Raw genomic sequence first — 27,155 nt, 5'->3', positions numbered from 1 at the left:
CCACCCCTTATCCAGGTTTCTACAAGATGGCTGCATTCCTCTACCAAAGGCCATAGATCCTATTAGGTGGCCCTCTCCCACTGCTGTCCCTTAAGGCCTCAGGGTGATAATAACTCCCTGTGGTGCTTCACCATCCTTTTCCTGGTTTCCCTCAATCTTGGTCATACCCTTATAAATTGTCTTTTCCTTTAATTCTCCTCATTACCCCATTTGGGGAGTGTTCTCTATGTATAGCCAGGACCCTGACTGACTGACCCACCAAAGTTCTTGCCATTATATGTGGCCCCACCTGCAATTTCTCCATTATCTTAGTCTTCCCTAAGTAAGAGATGATCTCAGAAGAGCAAGCCAGGCAAAGAAGAGACTAGGAAGGCTTCTCTCCCCTCTTCAGTGAAAAACACAATGGAGCACTTTCCAGGAAAAGACAAAGAATCAAGCCCAACTCTTTTCTCTTATTTGGTAAAGAACTAAACAGCAACGGAAAACAGTGGAAAAACATGTAATGAGGGAGTTTACCTGCATTGATTAGATCTGCATCAACTTCATTTTGTAGTGGATATGGACCCTGTCAAAGCACACACTGAATTAGTAAAAGAAGTTTCTCACTGAATCACACGCTAAAATCGTAATATAAATAACTTCTCTAAAATCCCTGGGAAATTAGTACCAAAAGATTTGAGGTGAACCTTTTAAAAATAATTCCAGTATTTTCATGGCTGTTTCTCAAATTGATTAGTCTTTCCTATATTAATAACTGTGATAAATAAAAAATTATTTCCTAAAAACTACCAAAGTTTGCAAGAAATGTTAAGCTATTAGAAATATAGGTCAAGGGGCGCCTGGGTGGCACAGCGGTTAAGCGTCTGCCTTCAGCTCAGGGCGTGATCCCGGCGTTATGGGATCGAGCCCCACATCAGGCTCCTCCGCTATGAGCCTGCTTCTTCCTCTCCCACTCCCCCTGCTTGTGTTCCCTCTCAAGCTGGCTGTCTCTATCCTGTCAAATAAATAAATAATAAAATCTTTAAAAAAAAAAAAAAAGAAATATAGGTCAATAAAACAAAAAGTAATTGTTTAGTACCTACTATGCAGTCAATGTTACTCATAAATCTTCCTGGTAGTTTCAGTGATCACAAACAAAATGGCTGCCTTATTTGACTAGAAGGATGCAGAGAGGTAAGGTTTCATCTGTTTGGTATGCAGCACCTAAAGGTTCAAATTTGGAGTCCTAACCTTACTCTCACAACACCTAAGTTTTGATGCCTTTATTTTCCCTTTGCCTGGTTACTCTCAGTTTTGCTTTTTAATTTTGTATGTATTTTTATAAGGCATTCTACATTACTTAAAGGGGGTGAGTTGTTTCATAACATATCATACAGTAAACAAACAGGAGGAAATGGAAAAAGGGGTGGGGGAAGCATAAGACAGAACCAAGAGTGAGGAAACCTGAGCTGGGAAATTCTAACATGCTTTCAAAAAGAGAGAAAAACATGTGTCATTTAAATAAACTGAAATGGCAACTAATGTTTTAGGACTATCTAAATTTTCCCTTTAAACACTGACCATGGATAATATACATCAACTCATTTCCCTTGTCTTCTAAATGAGGGAATTGGTCGCTCTATAAATAATCATATTTTCAGGTATGTGAGTCTTTGACTGTGATATGAATCTTTTATCCAGATTCATATCAGTTTTGTGCTTCTGAAGATGGTCATGACTACTGCCTCAATCAGTTATCAACTATATGTTCATCATCACTATTTATGTTTTAAAGACTAGATATACCCTTTCCATATATACAATTTTTATTGCATTAACAGTTAAGATCTACTGAAACAACAGGAGATTAGAAGTCTTATAAATTGGCCAAACTATAAATAATCTCTGCCATAGTTAACATTACATAAAAAATGTCATCCGGGAAGCAAAAGTATTTCTTCTTATTATAGTATTGAATAAAAAGTATATCCAAATTCTGTGAGAATGTTGAGCTCATCTGGAAGGTTAATCTTGAGGAAGAGAAAAATTCTTCCTATTTGAGCAACATGGCCTCAAAATGAGAATTAGGTAAGAGGAACTTTTTGAATTAATCAATTGTCAAAAATGTCCCTGTTCCTCAAGTAAAAAAACAAAAAACAAACAAACAAAAAAAACCTTATTTTTCAGTTTCTCATTCAGAGTCTTATTGATCATTATTCAGTACAGAATTCTTTATGACCTTCATCACCTTGTCCAACCACACAAAGTTAAGAAAGTTATCTAAGCAGGACACTGTGAGGTCTCCCTGAAGCAGTACAACAGGGGAGGGAGACACTGACAAGCTGACCCAGGACGAACAGTCAGAAAGCTCAGCTAGTCAGGACACTACCTTAAAACTAAGGCTGGGAACGCAAAGCTAACAACTCTCAGAAGATTTTACTATATGGACAGTCTCGTTTTCCATCGAGACTGGATAAATAAAACATTATTTTCTGTCTTACCAGACCCAGGATTCCATTTTCACTTTGCAGATGAACTGTGATATTTGGGCTGATAAAGTTGCTGGCCAGCAGCGGGATTCCTATGCCCAAATTAGCTGGGGAAAAAAGATGTTAAGGTCCACCATATAAAAGGTAGAAAAATCAAGCCATAAATCTGCCACATATATAAATCTGAACTTCTGAACTTTAAAGGCACTTGCTCTGAATGTAATCACTGAATACATTCTCCCATCACCCTCCAGGTACTATTTTGTAATATTTTTAAAAAAGAAAATCTCTAATTTCAATAACATTAATATGTTTTCCTGTAAAGATACCAAAGTGGTGGCTTCAGAGGTCATTTTTATCGTAAGACATATTTTATTTTCATTAATGTGCTTATTAGCAAATTTGAACTGGCGTATTACGACTTATTATGACTGATATATTATTAAACATGGCTTGACCTTTGCTTAAAAGTAATTTTCACTATTCAAAACTCCAACTAAAAATAACAGTGATTTAATATTCTCAAAAAGGGGTATCATTTTTAAATTAAAAAGAAAGTTTTCTGACAATACCAAAATGTCTGTCTAAAACCATAACAATTCCTTTGGGTCACTGAGATAACATTCATTGGTAACTGAATCTTCTCTAAGGTACAAAGAGGACGGAGGTGACTAAGTTTCAGTGAATATAACTGAGATCATATAAAAAGCAGCTGAGCTAAGGCATCAAAGAGCTGAGAGTTTGACTCTTCCTCCTTAAATGATCAAAACTGGGTCCTGATTTGTCTGTAATGGTGTAGATTTAATCTTGCCTCTCAACACAAACAGGCTGATCAGATCAGAGATACCCACACTGCCTGAAACTGCTATCCATGCTGTCCACTACCACCACATCCTGCAGGACTGGCCGTGCAAGAATGATGGCACTCCGATGAGATTCCAGGAACAGCAAGATCTTTATGAATCAAAGTCAGTAAAGATGAGGTTTGTATGTGCTGCAATATTACAGACTATGAAGGCTGGCAAGACAGTTCAATGAACCAAGACATTGCTTGTAGACACACAGTAACTCTAAGAAGCTCTGGCAATAGCCACTTGGTTCATTTCTTACCAAATCACAATCTAGTGTGGGGGTGTTTGGACTTCATTTCTCACAGTGACGTACAGATCACACTGGATATTAATTTCATTATGAGCAAGTATTTTCAGATAAGGGCAACCCCAGTGACAAGCTTCATACCTGAATTCTTTCATCATATTCTTTAATTTTTTTCAGTTCTTTAATACTTTTTAGTGGGTCAAATGGTAGGGATAAAGAATTCTGTGTACTCTGGGTTGAAAAAAAAGGGGGTGGATGGAAAGACCATTTATATGAACTAACTTGCAAGTATTTGTCTTAAGCAAAACAATAAGGAACCTAGAAGCCATTATTACCTAAAATTAGCGGTATTGTACAGTCAGTGTTTAAATGTCAGTGGGAAAACAACTGACTGGAGGTCATTAGAAAACCCGGGGCCGAGCTTTTATCTGCTAAGCTAACTTGGTTGATGCTCTATCTTACTGAAGAGGAGGTGCTATTATAGGCCCCTCCCCCATGTGAATTCTCACCATAACACAAGGTATAAACTGGAAAACAAAGAAAAATGAGGTGGTGGAGGTAAAAATAAAGCAGAAAAAGAGAGTTTCACCAGTCAGTATCAGTCTGAAAGAGGATATTCATGGACAGGGGAAGCTTACAAGATATAGGCACCTGTCATGCTTCTAGATCTTCCTTTAAGCCTTTAAATATGGCTTTAGTGTATTTACCACTCACCAAGTATTTATTTTATCAAACACTATTTGTATTTATATGCAGTATTTGTTATTGTATAGTTCAATGTTTGATGTATTGAAAATCAGCAAAATGGCAAAGAGACTCACTGTTAAATACATTTAAAAACTGAATAGTAACTATACTAAATTATCTCAACCTACCTTTTTTTTTTTGACAAAGTATCTAAAACAGAATTTGAATCATTCACTAAAATCCTTACAAAGCATTAGACATAAAAGGGTACACTCATGGGATCCTTGTCAAAGGAAACAGGGGTTGTTAAGAAGTTGGATCTTATGTTTCAATAAGTATGCAAATGTTAGAACATAGAGAAAGTAAATAGCACTCTTATAACAAGTACTTCTGAGATCTGAAACCCTCATCTTGGGTAATCTCTTTTCCTAATAACCTTTAGCAAAATGCCAAATTGTATATTAGAAATCCATTGTATATTAGAAAATAGCTAAGCAAATTTTGGTTGCCATTTGTTTCAAGAAGGCAAACAGATTATGATTCCTATTTGTATACCTCGATATCTTTAGGTTATATGCCACATTTTGTAAAACTTGATCTATTGCTTTAAAAGTTACAGTAGACTAGAAAAGAATCACTATGCAGGAGGCCTAGTAGCCTGATGAATACAGAAAAAGTGAGGGCTATGTCTCTGCCCAGCCCCAGGAAGATAAAGGATACCATACATGCCATCCTCAAATTCAAGAGCTGCCCGCTTGATGATACGTTCCCTTACATTATCTCCAGGATTACCGGATTTGGTTTTCACGTCTTCCTCTTTCCGGACTGATAAACGCTTTAAAATAAACAAATAAATTATTCATGGTTGAGGTATACCTTGTATTTTATCACTGCTGAAATATAAAAAATTTAAGTCTCTCCTATTACTACTATGAGGAAAATCTATAACACATCAGAGTTTTTCCTTTTAAATAATAACATGGGTGGTATTTGATGACAGAAATAATTTTTCAGAAAGTGAAAGAGGTCAGATTTCCTTGAAAAAGAAGATATACTTGTTCTGTTTTTTGAAGTAAATAATCCCTCTGCTACTGTCATACTGACCGCTACTACAATTACTCTTAAGACTTCTGCAACTGAATTCTCAGGTGTTCAAGGATTGAGCCAGAAAGAAAAGGAACAGACCTTGGGACTCTGTTTCTGCAGGGCTGTGAGAATGCTTTTACCAGGTGTTGCTACTGCCAATTGCATATTTCCACCTGCAGAGTCTGGACTGGTTTTGCTACAAGTGCATCATGGGAATCATAAAAATATCCAGAAACCAGCCAGGAAACTATTTCCATTACTAAATCTCCTTGACATGGACTCTGGTTTCTATTTGCAAATGCCCCACATCCTTTCTCCCTAGCCCCCTGACATTAGTATATTAGATTGCAAAATGTCTTTGTTTGACAGATGGCTGAGGGTATCTCTGATTGCCCAGTGTCTCCTACTGGATGTCTATTCTGTTGCTGCTCCCTAGATAGTTGTGAATCTCGATATCAATTAACATTCTTTATGCTCTCAGTAACCTTAGAATACTTCCACTGCTCCTGGTACCTACTCTTGCCATGAGTTCATATCCACCAGCTGCCCAGAGCCTGATGCTAATGGGAATGACATTCTGGCCTTTATAAAGTACAAAGCAACTTCAAGATAGACATTTCTAAAAATCAAACACAAGTCCAGCAGGGCTAAAAACCTTCTCTACCCTAGGACAGCCATTCAAAATTATGCATTGTAAATTAGGACAGTTACAGAAGCCTGGAAGACACAGCCCAGAGAATCACATAACTTGGTGATATACACTTGGTAAACATAAGTCACTGTTGGACTGAACAATAACATAGACAATCATGTCTCCTTAAGATGGATACATGAGAAGCTCCTACTAAGATCCAAAGGAAGACTTTCCATTCAGCTCTAATTCCTTATCATCTGGAATGGCACCAGGGGCACATCTCTGATAATCAGATTTATAAATACTAACAAAGAAGCTAAGTCAATTACCTCAATTCTTTTCTCATATTTTTCTCCCTTTATAAGGCGATGTACATAAATCTTAGGAATATGGATGTCTTCTGGGGCAAACGATCCAATATCCACAATTTCTTCAACCTAGGCAAAAAGAAAAAAAAATTTAAATAGAGCTTAAACTGAACATTTTTTTTTATTTTTAAAAAAGTGAAGTATATGCACTGTTACCTTCAATTTAGATCATATATACAATGTAAAAATATATATCATAAGGGCACCTGGGTGGCTCAGTTGTTTAAGCATCCAACTCTTGATTTCGGTTCAGGTTGTGATCTCTGGGTTGTGAGACTGAGCCCCACTTTGGGCTCATGTGAGCTTGAAGCCTGCTTGGGATTCTCTCTCTTCTCTCCCTCTGCCCCTTCCCCCATCTTCGCTCGCTCGCTCTCTCTCTCTCCCCTTCCCTCTCTAATAAATAAATGGATCTTTAAAAAAATAATATACATACACATACATATACATATATGTATCAAAGAGAGAATATATTACATACACACATTTCTGGACCCACAAAAAAAGAAGAAATTCAAACACATATGTCTGAACATAAAATACAGAACATAAAACTCCAGAACTTAGTCTTTGCCTAAAAGTCTCAGTTACAAATTTGTCAACTGGTTTCTCAGTACAGCTGCTTGAACTTTCACAAATTACTGCTCGAAACTTGAAAGTGCATCTCTTAAACCCCGATTTTCAAAATTAATGGGAAATTTATCATATCAAAGACAAAAATCTGTAACAACATCTGCTTGGTCAACTGAAGAGCTTTTTAAATATAGATACAAATGCTATTTGTAAGAGTTTTTAATTATTTCTGTTATTAGCTTCCTAGGATCGTGATAGAACTGCAATTGCTGAAATAATTTTACTTAAAGACAGATCTTAATTTCAGTATGGAAATTCAAAAAGGAAATATTAACTAATAACTAGAAATACTCAATGTAATTAGAATTAAAGTCATTCACAGAGCAAAAGGGCATTTTACAGCAGTATGAAATGCTCCAAGTTAATCTGCTGTTTTATAATTCATTAAAAAAAGAAAATAGTATTTTTATATCAATATAAAAAGAACCTCAGAATAACAATGATCAAGAAAAACTAAGGTCAATGTTGTTGGGGGTCAAAGAATTATCTTTCTGGGGCCAAGAAAAAATATTATCTTGAAGACTGTTTTGTGTTCAGTTCAATATATGCCATATGCCATACCCAAAGCAAAGAATTATTTGCTTAAATGAACTAACAACTTGTGCCAGGTGAGTTGTATTAAACATGCCTCCTAAACTACTAAGTGAACTCTCCAGAAGTTTTGAGGTCAAGTAGCACTTTTTATGCTGTTTTACCCTGTACGTCCATACCGTACTCCTCCTCTAATGAAAGAATACCAGCGGTTACAAAAGTCATTTTAGTTATTATGCAGTGCCCCTAGATAGCTGGAAAAAAAAAAAAAGAATGTGGTAGATAAAAGATATCTTCACTGACAACTGGAAGGACCTTCACCAAAATCAAACAAAAACTCCAAGTAAGAGTCAGTAAACATGTGGGCATCCAAGTTGAAATAGTGGGTAGAGACGTATACTTGCATTCATCTGAGAATGAGTTAGAGGGAGGAAAGGGGTTCCCCATCACTGTCGTCTGTATCTTCCCCCGTAAATCCTCTCTATGCTCTGGTATTTCCAACCTAAGGTGGTGACCAGGTAAAGAGGAGTGAATATAAGAAATGCAGAGCAATTAGGCATTATCACTACTTCCTCAAGTAGTTGGATCGTTTAGCCATTAGAGTTCATTCATATTTTTATACTTATTTAATTCAAGCCTTCAAGAGGTTCTGGACTTTAAAAACTTGTTTATACATTAACCCGTTATCCTGAGTATATATATGAAGATTTAATATTCATGAAAATATGGGCCACAGCATTTGGTAAAATAGTAATGAGTTGGAAACCACCTAAGTCGTCTGCAATAGGGTAATGGTAAAATATATATGGTACATCCACATGATGGACCAATACTTTGCTTTCATAATCCTTAATGACACATCATAATTTAATGTTTCATAAAAATGCAAGATTTTGTACAAATAAATATTTAGATATGCTCTTTGGCACAATTATCTCTACACCTACAAAAAAACTGAAAGGAAATTCACGGAAATGCTAATAATTATTGCCTCTGGGTAACAGTACAAGTTATTTTTCTTTCATTTTACTTCTATAATCAAGGGGTAAAAAATCCTACAGACTTTTTTTTTTTTTTAAAGATGCAGCAGACAGTAAGGAGGTTCCCGAACTGGAAAACACATTAAGTGGAGTATGTCATAAATTCCTTAATTAGTTTGACATGTACCGAAAGGACATGTTAAAAAGAAAACAGGAACTCAAAGAAAAACTGTGGTTTCTAAACCCTAAAAGCACTTACAACGTTATGAAATGAATTAAGGAAACTCTTCTGCCTACGCTTTTTAAAGATAATGCGAATTATTCTCCTGACGCTGTTCCCAAAGTCCAGGCCCTCATATCTCCTGCTTGAATTACTACAGCAGCTTCCTAATCGGTCTCCTTGCCTTTGCCCTTCAGCAAGGACAAGAAATATAATGGAAAAAAGAAAAAAGAAAAAAGTATATAGTAATACTTCTCACTTAAACCAGAAATGCTGATGGTAACCAATCACTATTGTCTTCTGATTCCAAAAAAGAAAGTTTTGCCCCCAAACACCAAATTAAGACAGTTTCTTTATGAGGGCAATGACATCATGACCTTCACAACAAATAGGGTGACAGAAAGTGTCCTGACAAAAGAACTCTGACGGAAAGCAAGAATCTGGCTAAACGTCATCAGTTCTATGCTTTGTCATCCTGATGGAAGTGATTTTCCTATTGTAGAAAACACATGTGCAGCATTTGTCCAAACAACATCAACCTTCAAAAGTATTGTAAATTTCTATACAAAAATCAAAGCTCTCAGGCTCGGTTAGCAGAGCTAATAGCAAAGGAAGAAAATATTTGAAGTACAAACCAAAAGAAGAAAACATATGTTTTCAGACAATCTGTGAAAAGCGTTTAAAAAAAACTGGAGAGGCAGAACTATCTTAATGCAAGCTACTGAAGGGACTGAAGCCTTCTCTGCTGGTCTTGTGTGATTTAGAGAAAGAACAGTAAGGAGGAACCAATGTGGGGGGAACAGTCTAGTGAGATCGGGCGATAACATGAGAGCTAAAGGAAATCTGAAAGGAAAAAGAGGAGTAAAATGAGCTTGTGAAGAAAAGAGTAAAATTAAAAGCTCACAAGAGCACTCACTAACCATGGCAGAAATGCGCCTCCTGAAATCAGAAGTGGGCAAGATGGAATATAAAGAACAAAGAAACAGTCTCAGTGCAAAGCAGTGAGCGGATTTAAGTATCCTCAGACAAGAGCAAGATGGAGGACAGGTAGCTAAGAACAGCCCCGCGTTCTCCCCAGCACGAGGCATAGTTCTTACTTATGCAGCACCATCTGGTTCATCTAGAAACCCAGACACTTGAGGCTTCTCTAATTAGTACTTGTCTTCAGTCATTAGCAGGAAAATAGAGGCTAGGAAATGTTAATTATTATTGATTTGAACTTTGTTTTAAAAGGTTGCTTTCTCTGCCCTGTACCCTTTTTAGTTTATCATTCTGAAAAGTTTTATTTTAAAGCTCAGAGAAGGGGGGCGCCTGGGTGGCACAGCGGTTGAGCGTCTGCCTTCGGCTCAGGGCGTGATCCCGGCGTTATGGGATCGAGCCCCACATCAGGCTCCTCTGCTGTGGGCCTGCTTCTTCCTCTCCCACTCCCCCTGCTTGTGTTCCCTCTCTCGCTGGCTGTCTCTATCTCTGTCGAATAAATAAATAAAATCTTTTAAAAATAAATAAATAAAGCTCAGAGAAGGATAAGAATTCATCCTGGGGTGACAATGTTTTTGTTTTTACTTGGCAAACATTATTTATATCTCAGGTAAAGGAACAGAGGAGCTGCAAGGCAATAACTTTCTTATTTTTTTATTTTGTTTCAGTGACAACCTGAATCCGTGATCGCCACAAAAAAATGGGCCCAACCCTGCAAACCTCACCATGATACAAGGTGAGGGCTGTTTTGGGAGGAAGGGGAGGAATCACACTGCAGGTTTTTCTCCTGAGTCATTTTAACGTTCAAAACAGGTTAGGATGAACATACCTCGTAAGCCAAGAAATAAAAAAGCCAACAACAACAAGCAATAATGTCTACGATAATGAAAAACACTGACCCCAAATTAGGAAAAGCTGTGGAAGACTGGAAAAATAGAAGAGGGAAGCATAAGAAATAACAGAAAACATTCCAAGTTAGATGCAGAAGTGCTCTGGATGGTAAGATGAAGAGAAAATATGGAGCAAAAGGGAGGTCAGCATGCAGGGTATCCTTCCTGAGAATCCAAAAAAGGGGGGAAAAAATTTCCAAAGAAGCAAGAAGGTGCATATTGTATTAAGCTTCATGCTAGAGATGATATGATTAGTGCAAAAATATAAGATACAATGGCATGGAAGCTCAAAGGGCCTGGAACAAATTATATATGGTCTTAGATGTCTATAAAAAGCACAAAGACTGAAAAGATGAGTAGCTATTAAGGAATTTGGAACCTTAACAACACGGTAAATATGACTGCATAGTCATTACTGAAACTTGGTTGACTGGATTTCATGCCAATAGATATTCTTGTTCAGTGAAAACAAGCTGACAGAAGAACATGCTATCTCAAGAAAAATATGCACATGCCTGGGAAGCCACAGGGCTAGTGATGAAATGCGCTGAGGTATATTTAACGTGAGTTCAAAAGGAGAAAGAACATCACACTAACAGCCATATAATCAGTGCTCACCAAATTAAAGATGTAGAGGACATATTCTTAATCAAATGTCAACATTGCTCAGAAATAAGATAGTCATATCATGAGAGGCACTAATTATTAGAACATCTTCTGTTCATCATATTCCTCTGATAAATTCTATATTGCCTTCTGACAAGTTCTGTATTTCAGAAGGAAAACGTGAGAGAAATCATGATTCTGGACCTCTAACCAATAAGGATAAACTTGGTAAAGTAGAAATGATGGAAACCCTGAGAGAAAGTGACAATGTAATATTGGAATTTGTAATAGACCAGGAACTGAATCCTGGACATACAGAGAAATGTATCCTGGTCTTTGAAGAAAAGCAGATTTCAAAAAGTTGAGAAAAAAAGAAGCATGATCCAGTGGCCAGAAACTCTAAATGACAAACAGACTTAAGAGATTTTCAAAACCCCCATCCTGACATAAGGAAAACGGACCACCTTGACGATGAAGAGAACAGCACATAAAGAAGAGCGTAAGAGGTCTGATAACATGGATAGCTATATGGTTCTGCGTATCTCACAAGGGCTCACACAAGAGACAAGTATGATGTAGGACAAATGGGAGTCACATGCAACTTTCTGAGGTGTGTCAAACGGTACAAAATTGGAATGAGATGAGTCATATCCAAAATGCTACAGATAATGAAAGAGTGGTTTCTGGGGTGATTTTGCTGTTGCTGATGGAGAATTCAGAAATGGTAATCAGCACTGCTTGAGACAGATGACAGAAAAAAGTGCAGCAGTTCGATTCCATTTTGCTCCTGACTTCCCCATCAGTGAGAAGGAAAGGGCAGTACTAATATGGCTAAGGAGGAATTGAATTCCAAGAAGAGAGAGAGAGATAGATTCTCTGAACTAATACTAGGCCATAGACAAAATGATATCCCAGGATTCTTAAAGAGCCTGAAAATATGGTCACAGAATTACAGTCAAGTGAAAAAATGGTAGTGATGTCGGCAGATGGAAGAGGGAAATAGACTCCTTTTCAAAACAGGGGTTTGGTTCACAACAGTATTCCAAAACGGATTATTGAACAGATAGTTGGGAAGGTCATGAAACAGAGAAAAGAATATTGTGAGACACCAATACAAGTTGCCCCAGCCCACACCATGCAGAACGGAATGCATTAATCTGCAGACAGGCTAGCACACTGATAGGCCAGGAGAAAAGCAGTGTGTGACTTCACAAAGAACCTGACCAAGGTCCTCATGAAAGAGCTGTATAGACTTAGCAGGGAAATGTGCCTTGGATACATTCACTTAAAATCAACAAATACAAATCAAGCACCTACTAGATACAGCAATGAAGAGAACAGGAAGTCTGCTATCTTGTGCAGGTAAGTACTTGAGGAATCACAGAAGTAATTGATGGCTTGGCACATCCTTAGAAGTCTCCAGTGCTGTGGTTTTTAACCTTGGGGAAATGTGTAGCTCTTTACAAATCCAATGAAAGCTACACACAAAAGAATTTCCTGATCTATAAAATCCTTGATGAGATTTCAGGGGTTTGGTCCATAAACAACGCCCCCTCCCCACACTCTTCAGCTCAGACCCCAGATTAGAAGAGAAGCCCACGCTGGTGGGTAAGATCTTTGGCCCTATCCTGTTAAACATCTTTATCTAGGCCTTAAATGAAGACAGGGAACACATTCTGCGTCCACTGTGGTTAAGAGGAAAGAGTCTGCATGCAATAGGCAATTCGGAACAGATACATTTCCATCTCTGTCAGAGAACACAATCTCAGGCTCATGACCTCCCAAGTATTTAGCAGAAGTTCAAGTGACAAAAACAATATTCAAGGAGTCCAAATATACTTTTAATGTTCCAAGAAGAGTCTGCCTCTGGAGCAAACCAGTATTTTTATACCACTGTTATGAAGGGTTAGTTTCTCCTTTTTACAATCAAATGAGTTCTTTCATGCAATTAAAACAGGGTGCCAAGATAAAACTCTGTCTAGTTTTAATAGCAAGAATAGTTGTACTTCACCTGATCTGATCATTAGTTTCCTCTATATGATATGTACTATCAGTTACATGAGTACTTTCATTTTTACTTGACATCTTGTGCTCACTCATGTTTGCCATGACAGCATGATTTTTCAGTCCAATCCCAGCTCCATTTTAAAGCCCTACCATTGCTTTTCTTTCTTCTTACAGCCCTACTTTAAAATGATGTTGTTTTGTATATATTCTATGTCTTGTAAGCTACTTTATATCATCTCTGGAACAAAATGGGTAAAAATTAAACAGTGCATTTATCAAATTGGAGAATGAGACAAGGCCAGGAAAAAGAAAAAAGCGGACACTATTAAGATAGAAATACTACCATCTGGGGACCCCTGGGTGGCTCAGTCAGTTAAGCGTCTGCCTTCAGCTCAGATCATGATCCCAAGGTCCTGGGATCGAGTCCCATATCAGGCTCCTTACTCAGCTGGGAGCCAGCTTCTCCCTCTCCCTTGGCCTGCCGCTCCCCCTGCTTCTGCTCTCTCTCTCTCTGACAAATAAAATCTATTAAAAAAAAAAACAAAAAAAAGAGAAAGAAATACTACCATCTGGTCTCTACTGGTTAGGAAAATAAAATGGACCAATATTAACTGAATGAAATTCAGCATGGAACAAATATTGTTAAATAATACCCGTCTAATAATTTTTTTGAAGAAGAAATATAAAAGGGTTTGCCTAAACACCAGCACAAAGACTACATGCAACAAAACACCCCCAAAAAAATACCAGAAAAATCTTCCTTTCTCCACTAGCTGTCCAGCCTCAGAGTTTAGGAAGACACTGTCAAACTCATGTCCCTCATTACAAAACAAAAACAATCCTTCCTCTCTATAATGTCTCATCTGAAACATGGGATGAGAAGGAAAATGGATGAAGCAGTTTGAACTCATTAAAAGAAAAGCTTTACCTAACAATAGGCATTTTTTTACTAAAAATTTACTAAATTACTAAAATTTACTAATTTACTAAAACTTTAATTACTAAATTTATTTACTAAATAAATTAAATTTACTAAATTTAGTAATTTACTAAATTAATTTACTGAATTTATTAAATTTACTAAAACTATGATTAGCCACAAAATTAATACGCTATATTGATCAAAAAAAAAAAAAGCAGGAATATTATTTACTTCATGGACTACCCCATCAGTTTTTGTAATAGAGAGACTGTATTTTAAAAACAAATTTTAAAGCTGGGCGCCTGTGTGGTTCAGTTGGTTAAGTATCCGACTCCTGGTTTCAGCTCAGGTCATGATCTCAGGGTTGTGGGATTGGGCCCCAGGTTGGGCCCCATGCTCAGTGCAGAGTTTGCTTGAGATTCTCTTTCCCTCTCCCTCTGACCCTCCCACTCGTGCTCTGTCTCTCCCTCTTTCTAAAATAAATAAATCTTTAAAAAAATAATAAAAACAAATTTAAAAGCAGTTTGTAAGTATTATTTTCATTTCCACGTACTCTAATACTATATTCATACAGTCTAGTCCACACTGGGTTTTTTTGCTAGCCTTTTTTTTTTATTTGACCAAAAATGCCAATCTTCACTAAGTATGTGATTTAATAACATTCAGGCAGTATTATAAATATCCAAATTTTATTTGTCATGTCTTCTTCTAAAAGGAAATGTTATTAGGGCTGCAGCAAATCCAGAGAAGTAATTAAAAGGAGTACATCTACCCAAAGGAATTAAAACACTTCTAACACGTTCATTCAAAGCACCAGTCTTATCTACAACACTAAGGAAAAAAAATTACACCATTATCACAGACCCCAAGGAAAACAGGGAGACATGATATAATTAAAAGAATTAAACTGGGAACATTTTTCAATGAAGAGAGTTATGGAGAAACAGGAAGAGAAAGAAAGTCTGTGTTCGGTTTTTACAGCCACAGAAAAACTGCCTATTAGTGATGCCAACTAAAACTTGGAAAGGTTACTCTTTAAGACTGTTTCCTTCCATTTGGGGCTGTTAATCATCCTTGGAGCTTTTTATAATGTAAGAACCCAGTATTTAACACATAAACTGCAAAGTACAATTGGGTTAAACTCTAGTATTTCCGGAACACAGTTCATGGTTGCTTAATCTAACTGAGATTGCAACTAGTATTCACCTTGTGAATGACTTGATAATTCCTAAATTTAAAATCCTTCACCAAGTGGATAGAACAAGAGCTTTCTTTTTTCATTTCACCTCTTAAATGTTCTCTATAAGTTTTCATTCTATAAAGCAGTAAGCAAAGTGGCATCCTATTTATTTCATTAAGAAGGTTAAAATGTCATGTTTCTTTTTCCCTGATTTAGTATAAGAAAGGTAGACATAAGGGGCGCCTGGGTGGCTCAGTAGGTTAAACATCTGCCTTTGGCTCAGGTCATGATCCCAGGGTTTTGGGATCCAGTCCCGAATCAGGCTCCCTGCTCAGCGGAGAGTCTACTTCTCTCTCTCCCTCTGCTGCTTCCCCTGCTTGTTCTCTCCCTCGCTCGCACCCTGTCTCTAATAAATAAATAAAATCTTAAAAGAAAAAAAAAAAAGGTAGACCTAAGATGCAAAAATAAATAAACTTCAAGACAACATACCCTTCCCACCCCTCAGAGTACAATTCCCAAAACTAGATCTTTAAGTCCTAAAGAACTTCAAACATATTCATCACCTTCTCAGTTGTGACGTTAGCAGTAAGAACAAGCAAATGGCCATTCCCTTCATACGAACAGCAGGTACACACATCGGTTTTATGGCTGGCATCACTTGGCTCCATTTTCTTTTTCCCACAAAGAATTTCAGCCTCTAGTCATCACTAGGAAAGCAGAGCCAGCCTTGTCTCTGAGGTCACCGTTCACAGCAATGACTGAAAAACCTACGGTGAATGAAGCTGATGAACTCCCGAATCTAAAACATCTTTTTTGGCATATACAGCTCAGCCCTGAAACTCAACACCATGTTCGAAAAGTTAAGAATGATAATTAAAAGAAGGACCCTAATCTTTTAGACAGAATTGCCCCCCCATTAAAGACAAGCAGCTATAGTTGATGGTAAACAGTAACTTGTTGATGCCAGTACTTTGCAAGAGAGTGATTTTTCCATGTGATTCTAATGCCATGTATTTCATTAACTTCTCCTATACTTAAAAAATAGGGCAACGACAGACTATGATACACAGTACTGGATTTGGGGTAGATTCTGGTTTTAACCCTAATGTCATCAACCACTGTATTCTTATGGAAACCACTTAAAGTCATTTCATCTCTAAAATGTGGAAGCTGAGTTTTAAATGATGTCTAATATCCTTTCTAGTCCTTACATGTTGTAAGTCTACATTAGTTCTCCAATGTACTATAAAAAGACCTTAAAGTATGCAAATTAATGTCTTTTTAATTACTACAGGTTGTTGAACACTAAATCACTCCCCTCTTACTGGGTGTACTTAGTTAAATACAACACAGGACTTTTAATTCCATGCCACTTAGTTACCTTCAATACTCCTCTGGACTTGCATGTGTGTTAGGCCAATTCTCACCTGAGTAAACAGAGCTGCATTTGCAAGACCGGTTTATTGGCCACCAACTGATAACCCTCTACGTATCTAGTTAACTACCATATGGCTTGTTCTGCTTTAACTGCGTAATAAAAGCCCATTGAATGAGACACACTATCTATTCCAGCCAGCATTAAAAGGCACACCTTGAGATAAAATGATCCCAGGGAAGTCAGAGGAAGCTAGTCACAGTAATAAGGAAAGGAATTACAGAACAGCTGGCAGCAGATTATCAAGTCTCTCAATTCAGGGCCCGACAAAGGCCTCAACTACAAAGTTGTCAGGAAGAACCAGTGAGTACAAGGCGTTTTTGCTTCCTTAGACCACAGCAGAATAATGATGCCAATCAAGAAGAATGGGCAGAACATTTCTAAGCCTGCAAAGCGATGCTTATATTTTAAACCTGCTGATTCAATGACTCAAACATCACTTAATGAGCATCTATCATGTGCCAGGCATCGGGCCAGAGGCTGGGGATAGAGAGATGAGCAGGACAAGGTCCTGCAAGGTGCTCCTGGTCGAATGGAGGAGATAGGTAAACAGCTGATCACAGGATGCGTGGTGACAAACGCTATCACAGAGGGAAAGCTCCACTCGGAAGGCAGAAATGAACCGCAAAAAGAAGGGTTGGGAGGGCATTTCAGGCAGAAGAAATGCAAGAGCAAAGTCCTGGACTCAGGAAAGAATGTGATCTGGGGGAATGTGAAGAGATTTAGGGTGTTCAGGAAAGGGAGTGAAAGAAGTCTGAAAATTTTATTTTATGAAATGAGGAATCTAATTTCGGAAAACCTATCAGAAATGGCAACAGCTATCATGAACGAAAAAGAAGTGGGATTTCCTTCATATTTCAAAAAACTCACAAGAGTTCACCTTAACTAATATGCTGCTGGCACAGTTTCTTTTGATTACCGTGGCTTCTCTCCAGAAAAGAAATTTTTAACAACTTAGCAATTACATCCTCTCACTTTTATTAATTTTTGGTTGTGCACCTGGATTTTCTAGGGGCCTAGTAAAAGGCCACTGGGAAATGTGAATATATTCTAATTTTAGAAGGCTGCCACATGCTATGTGCTAAGACTACAATAATGATACATGCTGAAATGTGTTTATAAGAAAAACCAGTAACACAAAAGGGGTCAATGAGTAATGCTTATCACTTTTCCTCTCAGACATTTCTTACCTAAACCATTTATGTAAGCCATGACTTTAAAATGCCTTCTTTTTTAAGCTATACTCTTGAACAAGAAAGATTGGAGAGTAACTCCTTTAAAAAAAAAAAAAAAGGAAGCTAATTTTTAAAATGAAACAATCTTGCATAAGCCCTAATTATCACTTCAGTATTTGTAGATGAGATCTATATTTGAAGTAGAAAAAATAACATTTTTTGACAAGGTCTCTGGAAGGAGTGAGGAAAGCCACTATTATTTTAACAGGAGTGACTTTAAAATCACAAGCTAAATTCTTAACACCAACATGGAATAAATCAATAAGTAGGTCAAAAGTTGTTAGGTAAACTAAAGGGAAAGTAAAATTAGTAAAAGGAATCTTTGTCCTTTTTTGCAATAAGACAGTTTTGTGAGAGTGTATCCCCTCAATTTACATCAGTCATACTGTGTCTTACTATTCAATAACCTTTAGGAGAGAATACCATAGATTACAAACCATTTTATTAATGTCAGAAATTCCCTCTGGCCTTTTCTTGCCTTCCCTTTCTCAACAGAATCTATGCCCTCATTTGCAGTGAGATGATTTTGTGGAAAATCATGACCATAAGTTTTAGAGAGCTGTCTCGAAACAGAGAATCAACAGAGCACTTGACTCACACTATATTTTAGGAATGGGGTCGTTCTGTGGGTATAGCTGCCAGTCACGGTTACATCTCTCGGAGAGCCTTATGCCTCTTTACTTCCATTAACTAAGTTACTGCTTTGGGTTCAAGATGCTCTTGCTTTTCTAGTTTACTAGCTAGAGCCAATCAAGTTCTTTCCCAGGGTGGAGCAGCTAGGAAGATACCCCCAGGAACCTGGGTTCAGACCCATAGAGCCTAGCTTCAGATCACACATCAACCACAATCCTGCACTTCCTCTTCTTCCCTCACACAATTCTTCATCTCAGTGGGAGATTCTAGAACCTGGGAATGAAATACTGGAGACATTCCAATTAAAAAAATGACAGTAATATCTACAACACATAAAATCACAAAAGAAATATGAATAGCCAATAAATAATCAACTTTCCTTGTCATCAAAGATACATACATTAAAACCATAGGACAGCATTTTTCACCTAGCAAATCATCAAAATAATTTTAGTATAATATCCATGTTGTCAAGAATTGTTCAAAAATGATACTTTTATATATCACTATGGAATGATTAAAATTACCTTCCTAGAGAATAATTTAGAAATATTTATCCAAAGTTTATAAAATGTTGATGCACACACCCACAGAATCTACTTCTAGGAATTTTGTCAAAGAAAATAATCAGACGTGCACAGAAACAAGGATACTCACTAAAACATTGTCGGTAATAAGGAAAGGTGGAGAACGACATAGAAGTCCAACAACAGAAAGCTGTTAATACAAATTTGAGTATAACTATCAAAATAGCCTTTTCAGGGGGAATATTTAAAGACCTGCAAAAACATTCTTAATGTTTTATGTAGTTGAAAAAAAATAATATATATATATATATACAGAGAGAGAGAGAGAGAGATACACATACATAGTCATAATTTTATATATGAACAAGAACTAAAGAAATCAAGCCAAGAGATGTTCAATTTCATCGTTCCTTCAAAGCCCTTGGTTCCATGTAGGAAGTGTCTCCACATCCCATTTCGGCCCATCCATACCCAAATATCCTTAGACCTGTGAGCCAAGTGGGAAATTGTCAAATGCCTGGAGTTCTAGCCCTCCTTCACAATACACCACATATAAATATCTGCAGAAACAAGGCCAAGAAATAGAAAGGGGTTAGAGGCACAAACCCACAGCCCACAACAACAGGCAGGATCCCACAGCAATTACTATCTTTACCATTAAATTTAGCACCCATTGCTCTAAATACACCTAATTTCTAGGTGAGCCCTATCTCATCAACTAGATTGTAAGACTAAGATAATCACTGTGTCATACAGAGCAGATCCTTAACATCTGTTAACAGTCATGTTTTTTACTATATTCTCAAACAACTCTGATTTGTTGTTTTGGTAAGCTACAAACTTGACTGAACATGCAACTAAAATGGATTTCTAGCTGACTGTCCACTTCCCACATTTCTGTCACAGTGTTTTTGATTTCCAGCATTTCCTTTTGATTCTTAGCGTTTCCATCTCTCAGCTTACACTACCCATACCTTCTTGCACACATTGTCCTTTTTTTTCCGTTAATGCTCTTAGACTATTAGTCCTAGTTGTTCCAAGTTCCCATTCTGATAATTCCAACATCTGCACAGTATCTGAGTTTCGTTCTAATGCCTGCTTTCTCTCTTCAAATGGTACTGTTTGCCTTTAATATGCCTTATAATTTTTATTGAAAGCCAGACATGATGTACTGGGTAAAAGAAACAGAGGTAAATGGGCCCTTAATGTGAGATTTTATGCTTAGCTAGCTGGGGTTTGGGTTGTGCCTACTGTTTGCTGTAGCTGTAGGTGTCAGAGGCTAAATTTTTCTGTGATGTCCTTGTTTTTTATCTCCTCTGTTATCTTTGGATTTCCCTAGAGACTTTTTTTTTATAATAGTATTTTTTATTATATTATGTTAGCCACCATACAGTACATCCCTGGTTTTTGATGTAAAGTTCCATGATTCATTAGTTGCATATAACACCCAGTGCACCATGCAATACGTGCCCTCCTTACTACCCATCACCAGCCTATCCCATTCCCCCACCCCCCTCCCCTCTGAAGCCCTCAGTTTGTTTTTCAGAGTCCATAGTCTCTCATGTTTCATTCCCCCTTCTGATTACCCCCCCTTTCTTTATCCCTTTCTTCTCCTACCGATCTTCCTAGTTCTTACGTTCCATAGATGAGAGAAACCATATGATAATTGTCTTTCTCTGCTTGACTTATTTCACTTAGCATTATCTCCTCCAGTGCTGTCCATGTTGCAGCAAATGTTGAGAACTCGTTCTTTCTGATAGCTGAGTAATATTCCATTGTATATATGGACCGCATCTTCTTAATCCAGTTATCTGTTGAAGGGCATCTCGGCTCCTTCCATGATTTAGCTATTGTGGACAATGCTGCTATGAACATTGGGGTGCATATGGCCCTTCGCGAGAGACTTCTTCTTAAATAAAGTCTGAAATAGGAAGATCTTTCAATTGTATTTCCCTATCATGATATAGGAGCTCTACTGTGTGGTGGCCATTGTGAAGGTGGGGAGGACAGGGAAGTACCCACAGTTTTGTGATTAGTCTGTCTTCTAGTGAGACTTTGCCCCCTACTAGTGTGACCTTCACGAGTGCTTCTCAGTTTTGTGGTTTCTCCCTGCTTTAGTAAGACAGGAAGATGAGAAGAGGGCAGGGTTGGGGTATTCCCCTTCCCATACCGGAAGGCTAGAGAGTTGGGTATTTCCTTCTCCCCAGGTCAGTTAGGCTCTGATGAAAAAGTTTCTCTTGAAGGCAGGCCTTGTTAAGAAGAAGATAATGAGAATGCTCTGCATGTATTTCAAAATGGCTACTTCCCCCTCCTCCTGCCAGAAGCACAAGGAGATTTTTCTCCAATCTTTATTGCGAGAATCTGCTCGAGATCCTGGAGGTAAAACCCAGGAAAGTATGACCCCCCCCACCCAAGTTGGGGCCACCTCAAAGTTTTTAACTCTCAAGCTTGTCCACATTGAGCCTCCAGCAACTCATCAGTTCGTTTAGGGTTTCCTACCCGAGTGCTGCTTCCCATAGCAATTTCTGCTCCTGGGTTTCTCCTCCCAGGGTATGCTATAATTCTATCAGCTGTTTGTCCCAATTTTGGAGGTGATGGTTTTCCTTGCAACCTCAATTCCCTGATGAATCTATGAGAAACACTGTTGATTTTCAGTTTGTTCAGTTTTTTCGTATTGTGAGGACACACTCGGTGGCTTCCAGCCTCCTGAGATGCCAGACCAGAAACTGGAAGTGCCTACAGTAGTGCCCCCTTATCCCTGAGGGACATGTTCCAAGACCCCAAGTGGATGCATGAAACTGCAGATAGTACCAAACCCCATATATATTTTTTCTATGCATGCTTACCCATGACAAAGTTTAATTTATAAATTAGGCATAGTAAGAGATTAATAACAACTAATAATCAAATAGAACCATAACAATATACTGTAATAAAGGTTATGTGAATATGGTCTCTTTCTCTCAAAATATCTTACTGCACTGTAGTCACCCTTCTTCTTGTGAGGATATGAGATGATAAAATGTCTACCTGATAACATGAAGTGAGGTAAATGATGTAGGCATTTTGAGGTAGCATTAGGCTACTACTGACCATCAGAAGGTGGGTCATCTGCTTCTGGACTGCAACTGACCACTGGTAACTAAAAGTGTGCAAAGAGAAACTGTGGATGGGGAGGGGGATTGTCCATATTTTTTAACTAGATAATCATTGCCAATATTTATAATATAGACTCCTAAAATTTCTTAGAATCAAACCATTGTATAACACTATCCACCTCATTTTTAATTGGAGGAAAACCATTCTAGCTTCCCAAATGTGAAGGCCCTCATTTTATAGCTGTTAGGGGACTCTTACTGTATAAGTCTTAAGAGGTTAATATACTGAATGATTTCTAATTTTGTGTTTATGGAAGTATTCTCTTTGTCCTGCAGCTATACTTAGTTGACGGAAAAATTCAATTCGCTAAAGACCTATGACCCTGCCAGTAAGGAGGTAGTAAATCACAATGAAATGTTAATACTGCAAAGTATAAAACAAAATGCACCTTAAAACACACCTTGTATCCTTTACTTTTGCTTAAGCATATAAGCTTTGGAGGCAGAGAGAAATGTGTTTGGATCTTAACTCTCCCCCTTTACTAGCTTTGTTACCATAACATTTCTCTCTATCCTCATTTCTTTCCTCTATAAAATAAGAATAATAAAACCTAACTCAATGGATTATTATAACAGATGACATAAGGTGCTTTGCATTTAAGTGCACGGTATAAACAGTACTTATTGTCTCTGTTGTTGTTATTTTTATTATTACAAGTCTGTAACTCCTTCACCTGCTATTGTCAGTGCTGAAAATATTTCAATAATAGAGTCTACTGCACTCTGTGTAGGGCATGCTTTAGTTGTATTCATTCTACTTAGACCATTCTACTGCCCCTTTTACTTCCTAGGAATGAATTTCATAAAGAAAAAGAAAAGTTTTCCATTCTATTTTCCCACATCCTTATAAAACCTAGTTCTCGTCACTCTACATGTAAAATGCTACTTTGTACATTAAAAAATATGAACCAACAAAGAAGAAAAATAAACAAAAACTTTTTAGGTGCAAACGTAACGCCAAAAGCATTGGGGGAAAAATCTGTTAATAACTCACCAGGTAAAATACTTTTTATAGCAGGAATGGATTTATAGAACTACTTTTAAAATTCTATTTAATACTTCCTTTATTTCTAAAGGTCTAATTCCACTTCTGAGATGCCAATTCTCAAAATGAATGAGGATTGTAAATTCCTCAAACTGAGAGAAATTTAAATTATACCAAAACTTTCAAATTCAACAGTGTTAATCCTGTAGCTTTTTATAATCAACCTGTATTTGTCTGAGTTTGGTAATGAATTTTTCTTCCCCGAGTTTTGTCTATGCCAGCAAAGCTTTTCCAAAATTTAAAATGAAACTCGAAACTGAAAAGAATTTTTTCACAAGGCAAAACTTGTATCCTTTCCCCCAATTATTAAGGAAACTAAAATAGCTTCTTTAAATGAATAACCCAGCTCCTTTTCACAAAAAGCATGAAAAAGATACTAGAACTCTTCACATTCCTGTTTAACTTCCCTCCCACGGGATTTGGATTTTAAATTCTTTTCAAAGCAATTAAATGTGGACTTAGATATTCAGTGACAGAAACTATGTCCTAATGTTAAATTTCAGAAACTGAATGGAAGAAGTGACCTACATTCTTGGACATGAGTGGTCTTGGTTTCTACATGGAATGAACCACAGAGTAGAAAAACCATTACTTTCTAGCAGTTAAGGTATTCTTGTTTTCTAATCTCTCATTATTTCTCCCAAATTAAGCAATTGTTTCAAACCTTTTCATCTAAAAACAAACATGAGTTTGTTTTTCATGAGTTTGTAAAAATTCAATAAGGCAAAGCTTTCATACGGAAGCAGTGAAAACACACCTGCAGTCTAATTTATTTATATGTAACAGTGTGCTCCATCCTAAGGAATATGGAAAACATCTATTTTTGAACACTCAGTCCCTCTGATGTTTGCAGGCAGTGGTGTGTCCATGGCTGAACATAAACCATCCATGAATATCTGAGTCCCTTCTTATTCATTTTGTTTCTCTTGCTCCCAAAAGAATACTTATTTTCATTCAAAAGAAGTCAAGATGGATGGTTGTCAGCACAAGTTTCCTCAGGGAACAAACTTTAGTTTTCAACCCAAACCAAAATACTTGAATCTTTTGGACAAAAATACAAAAAGAAATAAGTAGGTCATTAACTAATGCTTTATTTAAAACATGACAGAAAAGAGAGGTCATCAATTTTTGAGCATATGCAACTTAGGCTAACAACAGATTTATAAGAACCTTCCTTTCTTCAAGGTATCCACAATGTTCCCCCTTAAAAGTCATCAGTTTTTGAATGAAAGGATCAACATATTCGGGTTTATTTTAATGAGCCTTAAATATTAGGTAATTTACTGATGATTAAAGCTAACGATATATTTGAACCACAATCTAGGTTGGTTTTTTGATAACTCACTGATAACTCAGTTAAGATTTTATAAATTGGGGATGTAATGGAATTTTCATTCCCTTGGATCTCGAGAACTTTGGAAGACATGGAAAGGATAAGGAGGGTGAGCCTGGCCAACTGCCAGCCACTGCACAGAGTTCCAAAGCCATCCTCACTGGTCAGTGAGAACACCGGCAGTCATCTGAGGTTTATTGACTAAAGCAGCTGGAGGGATCAAGGTGAGCACACAGCACTTCAGAGCTTTAGAAAACATTCAAATGCCCTTTCCCACTGGTGCTCAAAATAGACCCATGAAATGGGCAGACAGAAGATACTATAAAGAAGCTAGAATTCTAAAGTAATTTGTCCAAGGTCACGATGCTAGTGAGAGACAAAGATACAATTCTTAATCTCAGATTCTGTTCATAACAAGAAAAAAAAAGACAAAGAAATATACAGAGACTCCCAAGGGCTTAGTCTCAGGACTTCTTTCCCTAAATGGTCTTTCCATTTCATGACTAATTACCAAATATATGTAGATTATTCCCAATAGTATAACCCCCTTCCAGACCTCTCCACTGAGCACTGTACATACATGTCCACGTGCACCTGCAAAGTTACCACCTGAATGCCTAAAAAAGCCAACACGCCTAGCAGAACCCTTATTTCCCCTTCTGCCAGGTTTCCTATCTCAGGAAGTGGCACACCATTGCTTGAGTCAGGTGGAGGAGTTATTTTAATCTTTGCCTTTCCTCTACCCAGCACCCCATATCCAGTGCATCAGCAGGTCTGACAGATTCCTCTTCCACAATACTGTCTACCTCGATTCTATCACCCTTCCCCACCTGCACGTCACCATCACCTCTTGCCGGGATCAGTGCAGTCATCTCCTCACTGGTCATCCTGCCTCCCTTCATGGCATCGTAAAACCCATTCTACACACAGTACCCGCGCTACAACCATGACCCTTTCATTTGTGCTTAAGTCCCACCTCCTGTAAAATCCCACATACCTACCTACCCACATTCTCAATTTTACAGTCCTTCTTACTGATGAGCATCTCAAAAATAAAGCCTTGGTGCCTGCCATAGCCTGCCAGTGGCAGATGGATCATGGACAGTCAGGACTTAAACCAAGTCTTCCAAGTGTCCTTTCCATTAGGCCATTCAACTTCCTAGTGATCTAGCCCCAGAAATCTACCCCTATCTCAGTTTTCTCATTTGTAATATTGTAGTAAAACTGCCTCTCCTCATATGTCACCTGGTGATAAGAGAATCAAACGAGTTAATATATGTGAAAGTGCTTTGAAAAACAAAGCATGACACAAACAGAAAGTGATATAAGATGCATGCTACTGCAGAAATGCTGCTTAAGTAGGGAGTTTTCTGAGCTTCTGTTTACAAGAGAGAGGAGTTAAGCAAATCTAGCTAACATAACTGACTTTTGCCTCTTGTCATGAGAATACGTGTAGGCTGGTTCGAGCCTTCTCTATCGCTTCAGAGGACTGGTGCTATATACAAGAAAGCACAGGGCTGCCCTGGTTAAGTCCCTGATTTCCCGATTTACCTTACCAACAAACAAGAAATAACCAGACAAATCCTAAGTGTGTTTCTGACTAAAAACAAAACAGGAAGCTAAAAGCCACAGTTTGGAAGGCTGAGAAAATCAGCCTTACCATGCCCAAAGTCTCTCTACTCCTCTTCCTCCCTCTCTCCCTCTCTCTGGGATACGGAGAAGATGAAAGCCCAGGGCTGTAGGGTCCCTTCCAATGCCAGAAACACAGGATGACTCCAACTCCAGCCAGCCAGCAGGAGCTGGTGCTGCATGCTGGACATGCTCAGGTTGCAGAAGTCCTGAGGTACCGACATTCACCTGGCTGTGCGCTGTGGACACAAGAAACTGGCCCTCAAGTATGAGACAAGTCAAAGAGGCAGGAAAAGGCAAGATGCTTCTAATAGAATCAGTCCATCGATTCATGATAATATGAAAGTCAGATTTACTGACAAAGACATTGAGATTTCAAAGAAATTGTAGCAACTGTGGACGAATATGCAAGTTGTATCTGATCTTCCTTTCATTACGGTTGCCCCCCCAAAAAGGCCTGCCAAATTGCACATTCGTTGCACTACCACACAAATTCTTATTATGCGATTTAATTCTTCATTGATTTTTTTCAAACCAGTTATTATTCTATTTCAGTTCTACTTGAACCCATTGGTCTTTTAAGAAATAATACTGAGTGACATTTAAGATGTACTGTATGGTGACTAACATAATATAATAAAAAAAATTTAAAAAATTAAAAAAATTTTTTTAAAAGATATTCATACTACAGAAATGGAAATCAGGCTATAAATTAAGGGTCTGCAAACTTGTTCTGTGAAGTCCAGTTAATATTTTAGGCTTTGTGGACTCTGTTACATATTCTTCTTTTTTTAATAACCCTTTAACAATATAAAAACATTCTTAACTCTATGTGATACCTTAAAAGAGGCCATGGGCTATAGTTTTGCAACCCT

General features: G+C 37.6%; 1 protein-coding gene across 2 annotated transcripts in view; it reads right to left on the bottom strand.

Annotated features, from left to right (window-relative positions):
- Positions 1–27,155, bottom strand: part of OXCT1 (3-oxoacid CoA-transferase 1) — a 130,715-nt gene that overhangs the window by 59,628 nt on the left and 43,932 nt on the right. For both annotated transcript variants that reach the window (XM_087867909.1, XM_045787348.2), the window contains exons 8-11: positions 6,303–6,410; positions 4,974–5,088; positions 2,481–2,575; positions 517–565 (exon numbers count right to left, since the gene is read on the bottom strand). In XM_087867909.1, coding sequence (XP_087724035.1) covers positions 517–565; positions 2,481–2,575; positions 4,974–5,088; positions 6,303–6,410 — 367 coding nt within the window. The remainder of the gene's footprint in view (positions 1–516; positions 566–2,480; positions 2,576–4,973; positions 5,089–6,302; positions 6,411–27,155) is intronic.

The sequence above is a fragment of the Ursus americanus genome, chromosome 15 (genome assembly GCF_024610735.1).
Source record: "Ursus americanus isolate L20-20 chromosome 15, mUrsAme1.1.p, whole genome shotgun sequence".
Lineage (NCBI taxonomy): Eukaryota > Metazoa > Chordata > Mammalia > Carnivora > Ursidae > Ursus > Ursus americanus.
This window is presented reverse-complemented; position numbering and strand designations above follow the sequence as displayed.